This window comes from Teleopsis dalmanni, chromosome 2 (genome assembly GCF_002237135.1).
Source record: "Teleopsis dalmanni isolate 2A chromosome 2, ASM223713v2, whole genome shotgun sequence".
NCBI lineage: Eukaryota > Metazoa > Arthropoda > Insecta > Diptera > Diopsidae > Teleopsis > Teleopsis dalmanni.
This window is the reverse complement of record NC_051847.1, coordinates 66,878,143-66,895,742: the sequence shown is the minus strand read 5'-3', so window position 1 is coordinate 66,895,742 and position 17,600 is coordinate 66,878,143. Positions and strand designations below refer to the sequence as shown.

Genomic DNA, 17,600 nt, shown 5'->3' with positions numbered 1-17,600 from the left:
TTATTAATTTGAATATGTATATGTGGGTATTTTTAATTAACTTAAATTTTATATTGAAATTTTATTTGAGCTGCGTTAATAATTATTTAAAATGTCTTATGACAGTAACAAGAATTTTATGAAAATTCTGACCTAACTACACCAAAATCCATTCTCTCCATGATGACACTGTATAAACTAGAACATAGAAAGCTAGAAATAGAAGAAGTTAGAAGTGGAATTCGCTATAAGGGCACCAGTACTTCACTAAGAGAATTCAGGTTAACGCCACTAGTGTCAGTTGGCTTTAAAGACAATAATAATAATGTCAGAATAATAATAAGAAGAATAAATAATAAAAAAAAATATAAAACTGAACTACAAGTCTTTTCCTTACACAAGAAATTGTAATTGCTATAGGTTATTGTAAACGATCCCACATACCTCAGCAACATATATAACAATCAAGGGCGTTTCATAAAAAATGTTAAATTGTAAACATTTTCAATGACAAAAAGTGTCAATTAATAGCTCAACAAAAAAAAAACGAATAAATAATTTTACAAATGTGCCAGCTAACAGTACTAAAAAAATAGGGGAATAATTTTCTAGCATGAATAATTTTCAACAATTAAGAAATTTCTCTGTACTGTAGAAATATTTCCAGTATTAAAATTTAAAATCAACAGTTCAGTTATAAAATTATTTTAATTTATTCAAAGAATTTCCAATGCGACCTAATCTTAATTAAGAAATTCATGCAAAAAAGTATTTAATATCGTGTTTAAATTCCTTGCCTTTGTTATATTCCTTGTGGTATCTTTTTAACGCGATAAACAATTTGTGTTTTTTAAAATTTTATAATTGAATTAAATTCGAAAATTTATTTTCATTTGAGTTACACTACATTTAAGTTCACTAATTAGTATTCATAATTTTAATATTTTTATATTAATACTTTTTTGATAAAAACTTACTTCCTATGATAAAGCACATTCGTGACTATTTGAACTACTAAAATATAATATTTATGTTTATTGTGTAAATTTGTGAAATTATCAATGTATGTTTATTGAGTATCAGTAAAGTTTCTGTTTTTTCTTCATGGTTTCATATGCATTTTCAAACATATCCACTCGATTCCAGTTTAAGTGCGGCCTCATAAGTTGGTAGCCCAGTTTTATCAATAATTTTACTCATATCCAAACGCACGATGCCATTCTCATTAATTGAATCCAAATTTAGCTCCAAATTATCTGTATGAACATTTTCAGCTGTTGTTGTTGGGGTGTCTGTATTTAATGTTGTAGTAGTTCGACTAGTTGCAGCTGGTACAACTGCCGGTTCTAGAGACGCATTGGCATTAGTATCTAAATCTGTGTTCATCATGCTAAAGTCATTTTGATTTTCAGTTGAATTTGCGTTATTGTGTGTAGCAGCGGTATCGTTTTCATTGTTGTTGCCATTTACATCAACAGTTGCTGTTGTTTGCTCATTATTTGTTGCAATTTTAGCTACAGCTGCTATTGTTGTTGGTGCTAATGTTGTTGATGGTATGCTTTGCTCAGGTTTAAAGAAAATTTCGTTGCTTACATTTAAAGGTAGTGAGGTTGTTCCTGTATTATTTTGTTCGGTGGTCACTTCTTCATTTTCAGATTTTGTTAAAAAAACATTGTTGTAATTGTTGTTAGCATTATGAAAAATGGTGCATGCACTACAATTGTTATCACCGACAGCATTATTTCCATTTGCTTTTAAGTTTTCCACATCCCATACAGCTATATTGCCACAAGTTGTTGGATTATCTAATCCACTTTCAGTTGACAACGAAAACGTGTCGTCTACTTCATAGCAAAACTTGCCACACAATGGACAACCGCGTTGATAGTAATTATGCGGTTGCAGGTAACGTCGACTGATTTCGTTCACGCTCAATTTCGCACCACCATAAGAGGAGGGTAGAGATTTTCTCGCCCTTAAAATTGTTGGCGTTGTTACGGCCATTGCTTGTTCATTAGTTGTATTGGCATTACTTGTACTGGCTGATGTAGTTGTTGTAGTATGTGCTGCTCTTGCGACTACTGCTGCAGCAGCTGCGTGCCACATGTTCTCCACTTCTGCACGTTGCAACGAGCAACAAGATTGTGCAGTGAATCCTTTTTTAATATTCAAAATTGCATTTCCGCCTGTATTAACGGAAACTTTATTGTCGTTGTTGTTGTTGTTGTTAGTAAATTGTTTACGTTGGACATATATATTTCCACTGCTGGTAGTGTTGCTTAAGTTGCCATTACCATCGCTAGCTGTGTCCATACCATCAGGTGCACCTCGATTACACGATAATATTGATGTGGACGCTATGCCACTTACATCGAGAGATGAACGATAACCAGGAGGAGGTGAATTGCGTTGAATTTGCATTTGCATTTGTTGTTGTTGTTGTTGATGATGCAGCAACAATAAATGTTGCTGTTGTTGTTGCTGTAATAGTTGTTGCTCCTGCATAGCCACAACTGAATCATAGGATGGTGGTGGTTCATGATGTAGCGTTGGAAATGTAGACAAACCATCTGAAGACTCTCCCAAAAATAAGCCAGATGTTTCATAGCACTTTAAAGAGAAAAATTAAAAAAATTATTATGACAGTTAATGTTAATATGAATTTTGTATAATTTACTAATACCAATTATAGATAGAACATAAACAAAAAATACTAATAGTCAATGTCTAATATGCTTCTGGTAATGAGATATAATTCTTACTTTGAAAATTGTCTATGTATGAATTTATTACGTATGAAAAACATGATATATTGAATTTTTATATATTTTGATGATGTGAAAATTTTTAAAATTATGTTTTAATTGTTTTTATCAAATGAATTTTTATCAGTTATAGAAGAACACAAGTTTCCTAAGCTTATAGCATATACCATCTGCTCGATCTGACTTTCCTTTTTGTTAAACATTTAAATATGTTATAATTCTATAAATTTATAAAAAATTAAATATATATGTTTATGTAATTATAACTTCAACGAAACTTAAATTTATTACTTATGCTTTTATTTTACTTAATAATTTAAATTAATTTTGAAATTAGGAATATTTGATATAACACTTTAAAAAAATTATTAATTTATCTTTATTATAAATTTAATATTAACATTTACCTATTTATATTTATTTATTTTTTATTTCTTATCATTCGCAATTTATTTAATATAACATGCAAATACTGGAAGGTAAATATAACACGTATACTGAATAGAACCATAATATAAAAATAAAAATACAATATGTTCTGGATAATTCGGATTATCACATATAATTATCTTATCACGTTTCTTCGTTGTAATCTCTCTAATCTAGATAAAGCGAAAAAATATGTCATTGATCCGAACAAAAAATTGTTACTTTTTATTTAATTATATTTTCGTGTTGTCTATTTAATACATATATCAACAATTTTATCAAAATTTTTGTATATCAAAGATATTATATATATAGGCTTTTGTGTATGTATTATATGAGATTTAATTCAACCTCTCACATAAATAGGCATAATAAATTTATTCAGTGACTATTCAGTGACTATTTTTTAGTTTTTAGTCATATCATATTAATTAGAATTGTCTAGAATATCCAGACCCTATGCTCCACTGAGAGTTAATAGAACAAAGAAGAAGAAAAATATTGAGAGAATGCTCTATTTATATTTTTAATCACTTTATACATTTTAAAATTTTATTCCTAAATACTTTCAATCAATTTTATAGAATTATTATTATTAAAACTATTGTCGTGATCTCGCCCAACAGCCGGTACTGTGGCCAGAAGAGGAGTCCCATTGTACCAATTTCACTATTAATTACACAAAGCCCTTTACAACCCTTTCTTTTTTCTTTATCTTATTGCCTACGTTCTACTACCTGTTCTTACTCAGTCTTCCTTTCTTATATATTTTTCTTTATCTTTTGCTTTCATCTAATTACACTATATTTTTTCTACTGTTCCGTTTGTATTTTACTATCCTTTCTTTTTATCGTTTTATCAGTTTTTTTATTATCAAAATCAATCTTGATTCTTTTTATGTTTATGCATACAGTCCTACAGATGACATATGAGTCTTCATTCGAAGAGTTGAGTGTCTTTTATTATGTTCACTGGGTTTGATCTATCATGGTCGAAATCTCTTAAAATAATAGTTTGATTATCAAATGGAGTTATTTTTTTACACAGTATTTCGTACAGAAAAGATCACTCAGTGTCAATTCTTTACAAAAATGTAAAAAAAAAATTATCACTATCGCACATATGTTACCATTACTGATAATACGAATAATATAAATATTAAATTATATTGATGGTATTTTACTGTTGGTATAAACCATATCATATAGAATTTATCCATTTTAAAAGTGCATTTTTTGAAGTTTGAATTAAGTCATGATATTTTTAACATTGTCTTAAACTAAACGTGTTATCAAAATAATAATAAAATTGAGCTTTCTTTGGAATGGAATTATTGTAGATATTATATTTCTTTGGAATTATATTATATTTATGTATTGATAAAATGTGAAAAAATAATATCTTTATCTTCTTATTATAATATTTGCAAATTCGCACACAATTAACTTCCGTAACAAACTGACACATATTTGCACAGCACAATTATTTACTTTAGTAAAAAAAATAAGAGATAAGGCAGGCAGCAAATGTTTATGAATGAAAATAAAATAAAATAAATCACATAAAAAGGAATTTATTTAACCCCAATTTAACGCATCACTGACTAAAACTTCATGGATGACAAGTGAAGACATTTCTGACGCGACATTTGAGATTTACAACACTTCCCGAGGGAAGGAAACAACAATAAAAGCTTTGAGCTAAGGAAGATATTCTATAGGAAAAAATAAAAATAAAAATAAAAAACAGAAAAACTGAAAACGTGTTCAGTAGACTTTTTATTTGTGGTACATCCTGTCACGCCGCAGGAATACAGAAACCATTTTGCATTTTAATTTCGCACCTACTAAATGCCACATAAATTTTAATTAAGCCAACTTAAAAACTGTTCAAACCGATGATGAGGACGACTACGACTACGACTACGATGACGATGACGACGACTACTTACTCCTCTTTTTCAAATGTCGTCGAGGCGGGTCATAATAATTTGTGTGTTGCTCTTAAGCAGCACAATATTACTACGTTATTGCGGTCAGAGTTTAGTAGTAAAAATGTCATTTCTCTCGAAATTGAACGTAAACTTAGGAATAGTTTTATGACTTCAATGTTGCCACTTCGGGCAAATTTAACAAATTTACCAAATATACCAAAATTAACATTTAAGTTTATTGTTATTGGTGAAATTTCTTTTATGTCTTTAAAGTAACAATAATTGGCAAGTTTAAACTAATTAGGTGGTTCAAAGTAGTAATAGTTTATAAATTGTTTGCGTTTTAACTTTTAAGTTATCTGAAGTCCAAAAAGGTACAATAAAAAAATTTATATAAAAATTATAAGTACATTTACTGGCTGTATATTCACTTCATTAATAAATATTTGTCTTCAGTATTTCAATGAAAAAAAAAAAAAAAAACAAAACAAAACAAACTTGAAATTCGTAATTTGCATAATTAATAATGTGAAATTGTTTTCGGTTTAACTTGCGAAAGCGCCTATTAATTATATTCGTAATTTATTTACTTAAAGAACATTTTTGCATTGCTTGCACTTAATTTTGAGTTTGTTAAAAATATTATTTAAAATTAAGTACGTGATAAATTGTTAAATTACCTTATTGATTTATGAGCCCAAAAATTTTTTTTCTAGCTGTGCCTGCTAATGAGTGTCTGAATATATAAAGTATTGGGTTACATGCACACATGACTGAACGCTGAAATATTTTGTTACATTTAACTAATTCTTAAAATAATTATTTAATTCAATGTGTGCTTTATTACTGTAATTATTATTGTTATAAATAAATTTAATAAAAGCTAATCGAAATATTATTCTATTAAAATTGTTATTTCACGTTGAATATCTCTTATATATCTTTCATAATTTGTTAGGGAAAGAAATGTGCATATTTTATAAAAAATTATAGTTTTATACCTAAATGAATTAAATTAATTGTCTATATAATGTTTTCATGTTATTTTGATATAAAAAATAGTGATTATTGTTCATCGATAATAACAAATAATTTTCCTGATATGTTAGTGAAGAAATAAACTTGATTACAGTAAATTGTTAAATTGTTTGCAAAATTAATATGAACGTTATTATTATTGAGTACAGTTACTGAATCGTTTACTTCTATATTAAAGTTCAGAGACATATATAACAATAATATGAGTTTTTCTCACTCTAAATGAGTTATGCCTAACCTATGGAAAATAAGCAGCAACCAATGATATTGCTTAAGAAGTCAAAGTTCTAAAAAACCGTTTTGAAATCCATTATGGAAGAAGTTTATGCCTACATAAAAGCACAAAGTAATCGAGAATATGTACAATGTACATTGTACATTATTATAAATATACGATAAAAATTACATATATAATATATATTTATATATATAATATATTTTTATAATATATACAATATATATATAATATATATATATATCATAAGTATATCATAAGTAAAAATGGAGTAAGTAAAAATAGCTAAAGAATTGGAGTAAAGAATAAAGCTACCTGATAGCTTAATAGGTTGTTTTGATTTGTTACAAAATCTTTTTGAAAATAAGAATATAAATTCAAGGTGAAATCGGGGTATTCACTTTTAAAAATAGTCAATTATAGTCAAATGGCCAAAATTTTATTATGAATTAACATAAATTAATAACTTGTATTTTTCCAATACTATTGCACTTGGTTGCAATAATCTATTCAATTGAACGTAACGTTCAGATCAACAGCAATTTAAATTGAAATTGTAAAACGTGGCATAATGGCATAATCATTTGTTAAATTTGGATAGTCCGTACATAAAAAAACTAATATTAATCATTTTTCTAAGCATATGTTAAGCCTGGCACTTGCAGCCTAAACAAATTATATACGGACTATAAACAAATTAAGAAAATTTAAATATTTCCTAAGACCATTGATGATGAGTACTTGGCAATACTCGAAACAGCGTTGTATGGTTAGTCAAATTTCAATAAATTAAATAAATTTTTAATAAATCAGTTTTTAGCATAAAATAGTAGAGCATTTCATAAAATATATGACCAATTTTTACAAAGCGATTAGTGTGGCTGAATCAAGAGTACAATCTAGAACTGTATTAAGTAAAGAAGGAAAAGAACTCAAATAAAAAAAATGCATTTGCTAGCAACTGCACCAATTCGTAGTCGTAATAGAAGCTGACTGAAGAAAAGATGGATCAGTGATGTAGTAGGTGGCCATAATAAAATAGGTTTGAGTGAGATTAAAGCAGTAGCATCCGGTCTAGAAAGACTGTAGACATTGATTCTATTGCAATACCAATACAAAAAAAAAGGTCTAGTTAAATTTGTTATTATTTATTATTAATATAACTGAATTTTTTTTTAGATGTTCTTAGATGATGTATATTTTCAAAAAAAAAAAACTTGTGCATGAAATTTAATTTCATTCCTTATTTTTATATATAAAAAATATGCACAATATAAACCTGAATCATTGTATTTTGATCTGAAATAAGTTTAATGGATTCAATCAAATTTTAATTAGTTTTTTTATTTCCACTAAATATTCTTCAAAAGAAAGTTTCGGTTATTTATTTATTTATAAATAATTTATTTTTATTTATATATTTATAGAATATTATAGAATAAATAAAATATTCTATAATATTTTAATAATAATAAAAATAAAAACCGGAGGTATATTAAAAATATCGGATAACAACACATATCGAACATATAAAGTTCGTCATTCTGTTAATCAGTTTATTTAACATATATAATATAAATAAAAATATAACTTAAATTTCTCAATTAAAGAATTATGTACTCGCTTTATAAATTTCTTAAATTACATTTTGGTTACACCCTTAATTTTACTAGATCTATATTTTTCTAATACTATTAGGGACATTACTTAGATACGTCATTCAAAAAAAAATAAATAAATAAATGTGTCTACTTATATTCACATTGTTTGCGGGTATTATATTCATTTACATATAATCACTTGCTAATGTTAATGCTAAGTTTACCTGCTCCACACTGTATATTTCCATGTTGGGGTCATTTTCCAGCCATTGATGTTGTTGTCTGTATGCGGCCTCCGTTCTTTTTTTTATATTACGATGGCAACAATAGCAAACAACGCATAGTATTGTTGTTACCAGGGAAAGCATGGCACTGTAAAGAAAAAATAACAAAAAACTCATTTAATTCGATTAAAAACAAAAACAAAATTTTTTTTTGGTATCTAAAAGGATATTAACTGAATACATTGCAAACTTTTTTTTTTAATATATTAAATCATTTTTTAATAACATTGTTAACGATTTATTTGAATAATACATTTTATGGATTCCATGGTAAATGGTCGTTCGCATTAATTTTTATTTTAATATTATGAATTATATATTTTAGATAAATATTTCTGTATTTCAATAGTAGGTATTCACAAAAGTTGATACGTTGCCCAACCCATCTCTAACAAACTTTAAGTCCACCTCAGGACGCACAGGAAGATATGCTGATCTACGGTCCGTCATCAGTTAGTAAATAAATAAATGATAATGATTCTAGTATAGTTAAAGTTTAGTGTGGGGCAGGGATAAGTTCCCCAGCCACAATAGAGTAAAAGTGCGCAATAGCACTAACTCAAATCACAACAACAACAACAACAATAGTAGGTATATTAATTTTTAATTTTGAATATACAGATTTCGATAATTAGCATCAGATATTATTAATAAGAGTATAATGGACTACAATATGCCAAAAGAATTAAATTTATAAAGTACTTTCTAAAGTAAACTGCATTTAAAAAAAAGTAAATTTTGTCTAATATAGTCTTCTATTCTATAAACGTGAAGTATATAGATGGCCAATAATAAATTCCAAAACTAACACAAATATCATTTTTATAAAAAGTCCTTACACTTTAAATTTGGATACTTCATAAATACATTTTGTAAAGTTTGGCAACGGTTTTTATATTCTGTATATTTTTTCTTGACCCTCTTATATTATTATTTCAATAAGAGGGTAAAAGAATTTATTGCTTGTAAATAGATATACAATTAACACAAATGATTAATTATATTTCACGTACAATTGAAATGAAACATATCTTAATAATAATTTTTTTGTTTTTATTTCATTATACACGGAAGACGACTGTCAAAAATTCGGTTGGCTGACTATAAAAAAATTAATAAAAATGATTTTATTCTATAACTTCTTAATGATAATTCTTCATTATTTAAATTTTTTTAAAATAGTGTCCATTAATTTATATACATTATCTAAAACAGTCTTCAAAAACGAATATTTTTAGGTTTCCAACTTCGACATGAATTGCACTTTTTATTATTGCCGAAGATCCTTTTTATCAAATTTATTTTAATTTTTGGAAATACCCAACAAGTTTTTAGACTTATGTTAAGCAGTTTTCAGGATATGATTTAGCTGTTACCCTCTGTTTACCCTCTAGAGGAATAACTGATACTTTGCCAAATTGGTTGATTTTTTTTTCACTTGTGAAAAGCTTATTTTGCGTTGCCAACTCGGTTTTGTAAGTCTCTTTATATGATCTATGATTATTCTATTAAACAACAAATATGGTGTGTACTGTGTTTTAGATTATTATATAAAGTTCGAATTTTTTATATATACATTGTATATATGACAATTTATAAATCCTCTCAATTTTATCTTTAAGCATGTTATCATATTTTTAATAAAGATTTTTAATGAAATTTCCAAAAAAGTCAAACTAAACTTATAATTGAAATATCTATTTTTGTTTTAATGTTACAAGATTTTTGGACATACAAAACTCATAACACTTGACAAAAACAGTCTGACCTTAGCGTATTTTAAATATACTCCTTAAATGCCAAATTATGTTATGTTGCAAAAATTAACTGAAATAATTATTTTTTGTTTTTTGTTTTAATATTTAAATTTTATATAAATTACCTATTATATTCTATTTTTAGCAAATATTAAAACTAATTCCATACATTTTTCACAATTTTCGGCCAATGAAATCATTGTTACTCATACGACATGTTGCCTTGTAAATACAAGACATAAAACACAGTAAAAATGTTAATATTGAAAGCAGCGAACATTAAGACATTTTATTATTTTTTGACAACTTAATGAGCAATTATTAAGGACATTGTGGAAGGACAAGAGCACACATGTTTGAGTGTGCTGATAAAGTTTTACGATATGTATATTGGGGTATTTGTGTACATTTTCTACCTGTTCAAATTTTCCTGTAGTTTTTTGCTATCTCATAATAATAATTGTTTTCTAGGTATATAATGAGATTGTTTATTACATTGTTGTACAAAATGATGTATTTTTATAAATCAAAATGACGTAGGACGTATGCATGCATTTAGTATGTGCTGCTTTTAATGAGATGGGGAGGACATAGTTCTATTTCTGTTATCCCACCCAAAACACAAACATATAACTTTTATTATACAAAATATTGTGTTCTAATGAATAAATGAATGCGGAAATCTTCTACGTTAGGTTGGTAATGATGACTATGATGGGAACAATAGAAATGATAAGTGGTTTTGTTTGGAGAATATATTAAAAAAATAATTGGATTTATTTGTTTGTATTGAATTTCAATTATATGTACATACATATTTTATTAAGACCATAATAATAATAGTTAATATGAACAATAGCAATTATATACATTGAACTAATATAGTTACAAAGTCCAAACGTTTTTGCCTCAATAAAAGTACTTAAATGGTCTTAGCATTTACAAAGCCTTTAGATTTTATGAATTTCGAGAAACTGTTGTTAGATTAAAGAAATAAAATTTTACTCTGAATAAGACGAAATATACATTTCAGAACGTTAGAGATAATTAATAATTATATAAAATAAATTAAAAAAATTAACACATGTTTCCATAACCATTGATCAACGCATATATATAATACTCTTAGAAAAGTGAGTACCGAAATATTCTAATTTAGTGAAATGGTTATGTTTCCATAACCATTGATCAACACATATATATAATACTCTTAGAAAAGTGAGTACCGAAATATTCTAATTTAGTGAAATGAAAAGTGCAAATAAAAACAGAAATCCAGTTTAATTATTCACGTAAATACAGAATATTAAAGAAAATTTTAAATGAAATAACGTTTATTAATAAAACTGCGATTTTTATTTCAATACTTTTTTATAATTTTAAATTTTATGTTATTATTTTATAAAGAGGTTTTCGAAAAGTAATGAACTACAACAACAAATATTATTTTTATATTATTTTAATTAATTGAATAGAACTTGTGCCTTGCAAAATTTGAAGCTCAGAGTCAGCACTCCCCAACCAACTGATCCCAATTTCTTTTAATTTGCTGTGAAAGTTTTATTAACAAATTCACTTGCTATCTTTATATAAGAACGAAAGATAGCATTTTGTTAATTTGTTTTGTTAATTTGCTGTGAAAGTTTTATTAACAAATTCACTTACTATCTTTATATAAGAACGAAATCATAAATCAGCTGTAAAATAATTAAATTAAATAATTAAATTTTTAATTTTTATTTTAATTGTTAAATTTCAATACTATTCTGTTTGATTTCTGTATTCTTTCTTATGCATACTGTTTAATAGTATATTTTATAATGAAAACATAAGATCTTAATCGTTCTATTGAACTATAGTTAAAGTTCAATAATTTTTTAATAAAATAACTTACTTAGCTATATTTCAAAATTGTAAACTTTTTTGTATTTTGCGGTTTTTAGAAATCAGTGGAAAATTCCTTTAAACATATTGATTCATCATTATTAGGGTTTGTTTTAATTACTAAAATATTAGCTTTATTAAAACATGTATTTGTTAAATGTTCCATTAATTTTCTTTTTCCTATAAATTATAAGGAAATGTTTATTAAGTTCTTTGACATAATGGACGAGTTTACATACTTTGCTATTCCTAAATGTTGTTTATATGACTTCACCATGTTCTTGCGTGCATTTCGAATATTTATGCTCGATTTAAACTTTAACATTAAGGATTATTCATTTTAAATGCAAAAAGGAGCTGCCCGTTTTTTACACGTCACGGAACTCAGCAATAATTTTTTATTTTTATAGTTTTTTTACATAGATTTATGAAAAAAAACAGTATAAAAAATCCTTGAAGTCAAATTTGTAGTAGAAGTGTAATAGTTTAAAAAAAATTGAAGAAATCGAAAAAAGTATATAAATAAATTAAAAAATATATAATTTGCAAGAGTCTTCCTTTCATTTCAATTGTAAATGTAAAAGTTTACTAAGAAGTTATGCAAAAAGTGAGTTCTTACGTTAAGATTGTTTTTAATTTCACTTGTAATTTGGCGCTTATTTATGGTTTTTAAAACCAGTGAAAGGAAGAAAGTATAAAATGAAAGAATAGAAATTACAAATTTACCACTTAATTTGATCTATGTTTCTATTATTTCTGCAATAAATTTTAAGCTAGCATTTTAAATGAATTTTTGAAGAATTTTTTTCCAACTTCTAACTCTCTCCTATCTTCCCATCTACTAAGTTGCAAAAGTATTTGATTTCGCATTTTGCTTCTGCACTGTGCTGAGTGCCTTTGGAGCAAATGCAAATATCCTTATGAAATTTAATTTTAAGTTTTTGACATAATACACATTAATCTACATAATAAAGTAAGGATATGTTAAATTTCAAGTGTTAAATTCATTATGAATAATTGTAAGTTCACAGGATTAAAACCATTATTTTTTAAAATAAAAATAATTTTCAAACGAAAATTATGCGCATAATAAGAAGATAAACCTCAACTACATTGTACGTTGTTACCATCGCCTTTGGCTGCCTATGTTACTGTAGTATTTTTTATATTTTATATAATTTTTTTTTTAAATTATGGTTTTATTCAAAATTAAAAAAAATTAAAATAAAAAGCAAAATGTGATGACAGAGTCTATTGTGCAGTAAGGAAAATTTTGTTGTACAGTATCTATATATGCTTCGAAAGACAGGTATGTTCGAAATTACATTACAGATCAGAACATTTAATTTGTCAACAGTTTCAGTTATGAAATTGTAATAAATTTGCTGTACTGTATCTATATATGCCTCGAAAGACAGATATGTTCAAAATTACATTACAGATCAGAACATTTAATTTGTTGACAGTTTCAGTTATGAAATTGTAATAAATTTGTTGTGCAGTATCTATATATGCTTTGAAAAACAGGTATGTTCAAAATTATATAACGGATCAGAGCATTTAATTTGTCAACAGTTTCAGTTATGAAATTATGAAATAAATGGTTATTCTTTTATTATGAATAATATCCTTTAATTAAAGCTAAAGAAATTATGATTAGCATCGATAGCACCGCAGTCGAATTGGACGTGTTTCTTTTGTTTCTTATTTAATTTAATACATATATGTCGATTAATTATCTAGCCGTAACATTTAAAAAAATATGTATATGTTCTTTTGTTAAAACTCTGGATTGTATTAATTTAATTAAAAACAAAATCCACAGTAAATGAAACCGAAGAAAAACAAGTTACATATAAGTAACTAATAAAGTGATAAAATTATTACACCACAGAGTTAATGAGATATTATATCTGATAACTTTTAGATCGGTACTTTTAGATAACGATAACTAATTCTTAAAATTTTATAAAAAATAAAAAGGACTTTTATATAGCACGTTTAGAACTTCACAGCGAGGGAATTAAAAATGTAGTTTGCATATTTATAATAGATAGTTAGTTTATCAATTTAGTACCATTGAGTATTGTTGTACCTTAGAAATGAACAGCGTACCAGCTCCCAACAGAGCGGAGCACTACGACTATATTTGACCTTTTATGCTAAATTGTAATGCCTTACATAATTCGAGACTTAATGTGCTACAAAATGTTCTACGAAAAGCAAGTATTATCTTAACAAAACCATCTGTATAAAATAGTTTCTATCTGTCTATACCATATATAGAAACACTTCAAATTTTTATAATTTTAATTATAAACTCTTCCATCAAGGTGCCTTTCGGTTTTGTTAATTATCATGCACAACTTCTTGGTGTATATATTTTGTGATGTATATAATCTTCAGGACTGTCTTAATCTTAAATATGTTATAATTTGTTTATAATCAACTTTTCAAATAATAATTAATAACAAATAAAAATCTAAAGCTGTTGTTTTTTATCAACCATAGTACATACATATATACCACCTATCAATACAAATATCAAATATGATGTGCTTGAAAGTAATAAAAAAATGTGCTTTATTTGGTCTATTGCAAAAAAGCGTTTAGTTTACAAAAGTTAATATATATATATATTAATATATAAAATTTGCATAAATCTTACCCGCCAAGCAATAAATTAACATTTCCATTGATCGCATGTGAATAGTTATTACCGCCCACACCATTTAAAAGACCCACACCTCCTGGGCCACTATTACCAGCGGAATTTGCACGTATATTTTGTTGATGAAAAAGACCTAACCCACCACCAGTATAAGGAGTAATAGTATTTCCAGCATTGTTGGTGTTGTTTGAGACAGTGGTATTATTCAAAGCAGCTCTAGCCGTCGCTATTGCTGAAGATAGATTTTGCCATCGTTGATATTGGGAAGATGTTGCTAACGTTCCTGTTGCATTAGTTGAAGTATTTTGATTATTATTTTGATGATTATTATGATAGCTTACTGCAGCAATGATTGCATATCGTTTTAAGGACATTTCGTAGATATCTCAATATATTCACTACTTTTTTTTATGTTTTTTTTTTAAATATTTGTTTTTAGTTATTTTTTATTTTATATCATTGTTTTGAAATTAATTGTGTTAATAGTGTTTTAAATTTGATTTATTAGCTTTTATATGATTTTTTTGATCTTAGCAATGAATTAAAATTTTTTTCTCCATATAACACTTTGTTTGTTGTATAAAAGTATAATTATTAATTATATTATCTTATAAATTATAATTTTTTTAAATAATTTTTAAAAAATAAACTCTTTTATCATATTTCTTTTTTAATTAAATTTAAACACTTTTTTTAATTTAATAATATATATATATATATAGTAAATTTAATTTCATTTTATTTTTATTATTTATTTTTATTTATTATTGTTTTTATTTATTTAACTTATTTTATTTTTTAATTGTTTTTAAATTAAATGATAATTTAAATTTGATCTTTAGCTTTTATAACATTTTTTAATTTTTTACGCACTATTAAATTTTTTTTTTAAATTTTTAAATAATTTTGAAAAAATAAATTTTTTTATCATATTCCTTTTTTAATTAAACTTAAACGCTTTAATAACATTTAATAACATGTTTAATTTTTGTAGTGTAAATATTTATATTTTGTTTTTATTTTTTATTTTTAATATAAGTCTTGTGATATTTACTAAATTCATTTATTATTTATTTATCGTAAATAATTAAAATGTTTAATATATGGTTTTTATATATTAATATATTTTAACTTAAAGTTATGTATTATAAAGTTATATATTAACTGTATTACTACATTTTTAAATTAATATAATTTCGTTAATTCTTGGTAAATTAGTATGTATAATTTTTTATTTAATTTTTAATTAATTTTAACTTTATTATTTTTAGTTTAATTTTAAAATATTATATTATGTGTAATTTATTTGTAATTATTTTAATATATTTAATTTATTTTTGATTTTTAATAATTTTTTAATTTTAATTTACTTATTTCTAATTTGTGTTTTATTTGTAATTTGCTTTTTATTTGTAATTTGTTTTTTATTTGTAATTTGTTTTTTATTTGTAATTTGTTTTTTATTTGTAATTTCTTTTTTAATTGTAATTTGTTTTTTATTTGTTTATTTAAATATATTTCCCTTCCTGTTACATATTTATGTATTTAGTTTACATATCAAGTTTAAACATGTATTAACATTTTAATTTATATGTATATTTCCGTCCCTTTTTATGTATTTTATAAATATATATATATTTATATATTATATATATACTTTTTTTATATATTTATAACGTTTAATATCACTTAATATTTAATTTAAATGCACTTTAAACATTATATTTGATATATTTGAATTACTATAATTAATTAATTATAAACTTATTTTTATATATTTATTATATATAAATGTATTATTTATGCAAATTATTTGTACTTTTTATGATATGGTATATTATTATTATTATATTATTTTTTGTATAGTAATTTTTTTTTAGATTCTTTTATTTATTTATTTTATTGATCAAAAATATTCTATGTATGTGAAATACTCAATATGTTTAATACATATTTTGTATGTAAAATACTCAATATATTTAATGTACAATATGTTATTAATATTTTATTTTGATGAATATATGTATAAATGCATATAAAATACTTATACTTTTTTTGCGAGGGTTATTGTTTTGTTGTTATATTTTATATAATTATTTCATTTATTTTCTAAAGAATTGTTTAATTTTTTATGATTTTTGATTTTACACGATTTATTTTTATTTTATGTGTTATTTTTTAAATATTTTGTAATCGCTCTTATACAAATATTTTGTGTAAGCTTTTGCAAATTTGTTTTATACACATATAATTTTTTATATATATATAAGTAAATTAAATATTTCACTTTTCTTTTAATTGGAATGTACTATGTGTATACGACTAAAACTTGAATTATGTAAGTTTTATTTTTTGTTGATAGTGCTTGTATTTTTTATTTTATATTTTGAGTATAAAAAACTCTTAATTTCTTAATATATATATAAGTGAGTGTATATCAGTTATAAATTTTATATGTTAAAAAATTATGTTCTGTTCTTACATAATATTTAGAAAAAGTTGAATAATTTTTGTTAGTTCTAAATTTTAATTGAACTCAGTTTTATAATACTAACACTCAGCACATGATAAATTTAAATTTGTGGAAATTTTATTTTTATTTATATATTCAATTTAAATATTTAAATTTCAAATTTTTGTGCATTTTCTATATTATTTAAAACTCTTCCTTTCGCTTTGCTTGCTTTAAGTAAACTAACGTAAGGACACGCAGTGCTAACTTCTAGTCACTGAAGTAATATTGTAAATGTGAGGAGCACACCCATTACCCGAACACTGACATATTCACATAAGCGCAGTTCGTTCTGGTGCCTCACAAATCCTTATATGTACTTTAATAAATTACAAACGAACACACTCAAATTAACGCCCGATCAAAGTCGATAAAAGTTGCATGCTATAATTTATCTATTTTTTAAATAACATAGATTCCTGTAATTCATTGATTCACCAACACATACTCATATAACTATATATTGACACCAGCTAGTTTTCTATGCTAGCACTTAGAACTAACTCTGGCTC

At 24.9% G+C, this 17,600-nt stretch overlaps 1 protein-coding gene across 1 annotated transcript; it reads right to left on the bottom strand.

The window, feature by feature from the left end:
* Window positions 1-968: 968 nt before the first annotated feature.
* LOC119682776 (uncharacterized protein DDB_G0283357) lies at window positions 969-14,978 on the bottom strand. Its single transcript, XM_038096285.1, has 3 exons — window positions 14,574-14,978; window positions 8,205-8,352; window positions 969-2,589 (listed from the first exon to the last, which is right to left on the bottom strand). Exons 1-3 carry the CDS (start codon window positions 14,948-14,950, stop codon window positions 1,102-1,104), a joined length of 2,013 nt encoding a protein of 670 aa, XP_037952213.1. The 5' UTR covers window positions 14,951-14,978; the 3' UTR covers window positions 969-1,101.
* Window positions 14,979-17,600: the final 2,622 nt, after the last annotated feature.

Bases quoted from the DNA above. Each gene is read 5' to 3' on its own strand.
- LOC119682776 (XM_038096285.1), bottom strand. From the start codon at position 14,950: ATGTCCTTAAAACGATATGCAATCATTGCTGCAGTAAGCTATCATAAT. The intron at 8,353-14,573 runs GTAAGATTTATG...TTTTCTTTACAG, and splicing joins GTTAATTTATTGCTTGGCGG to TGCCATGCTTTCCCTGGTAA. The intron at 2,590-8,204 runs GTAAACTTAGCA...TTCTCTTTAAAG, and splicing joins AAATATACAGTGTGGAGCAG to TGCTATGAAACATCTGGCTT.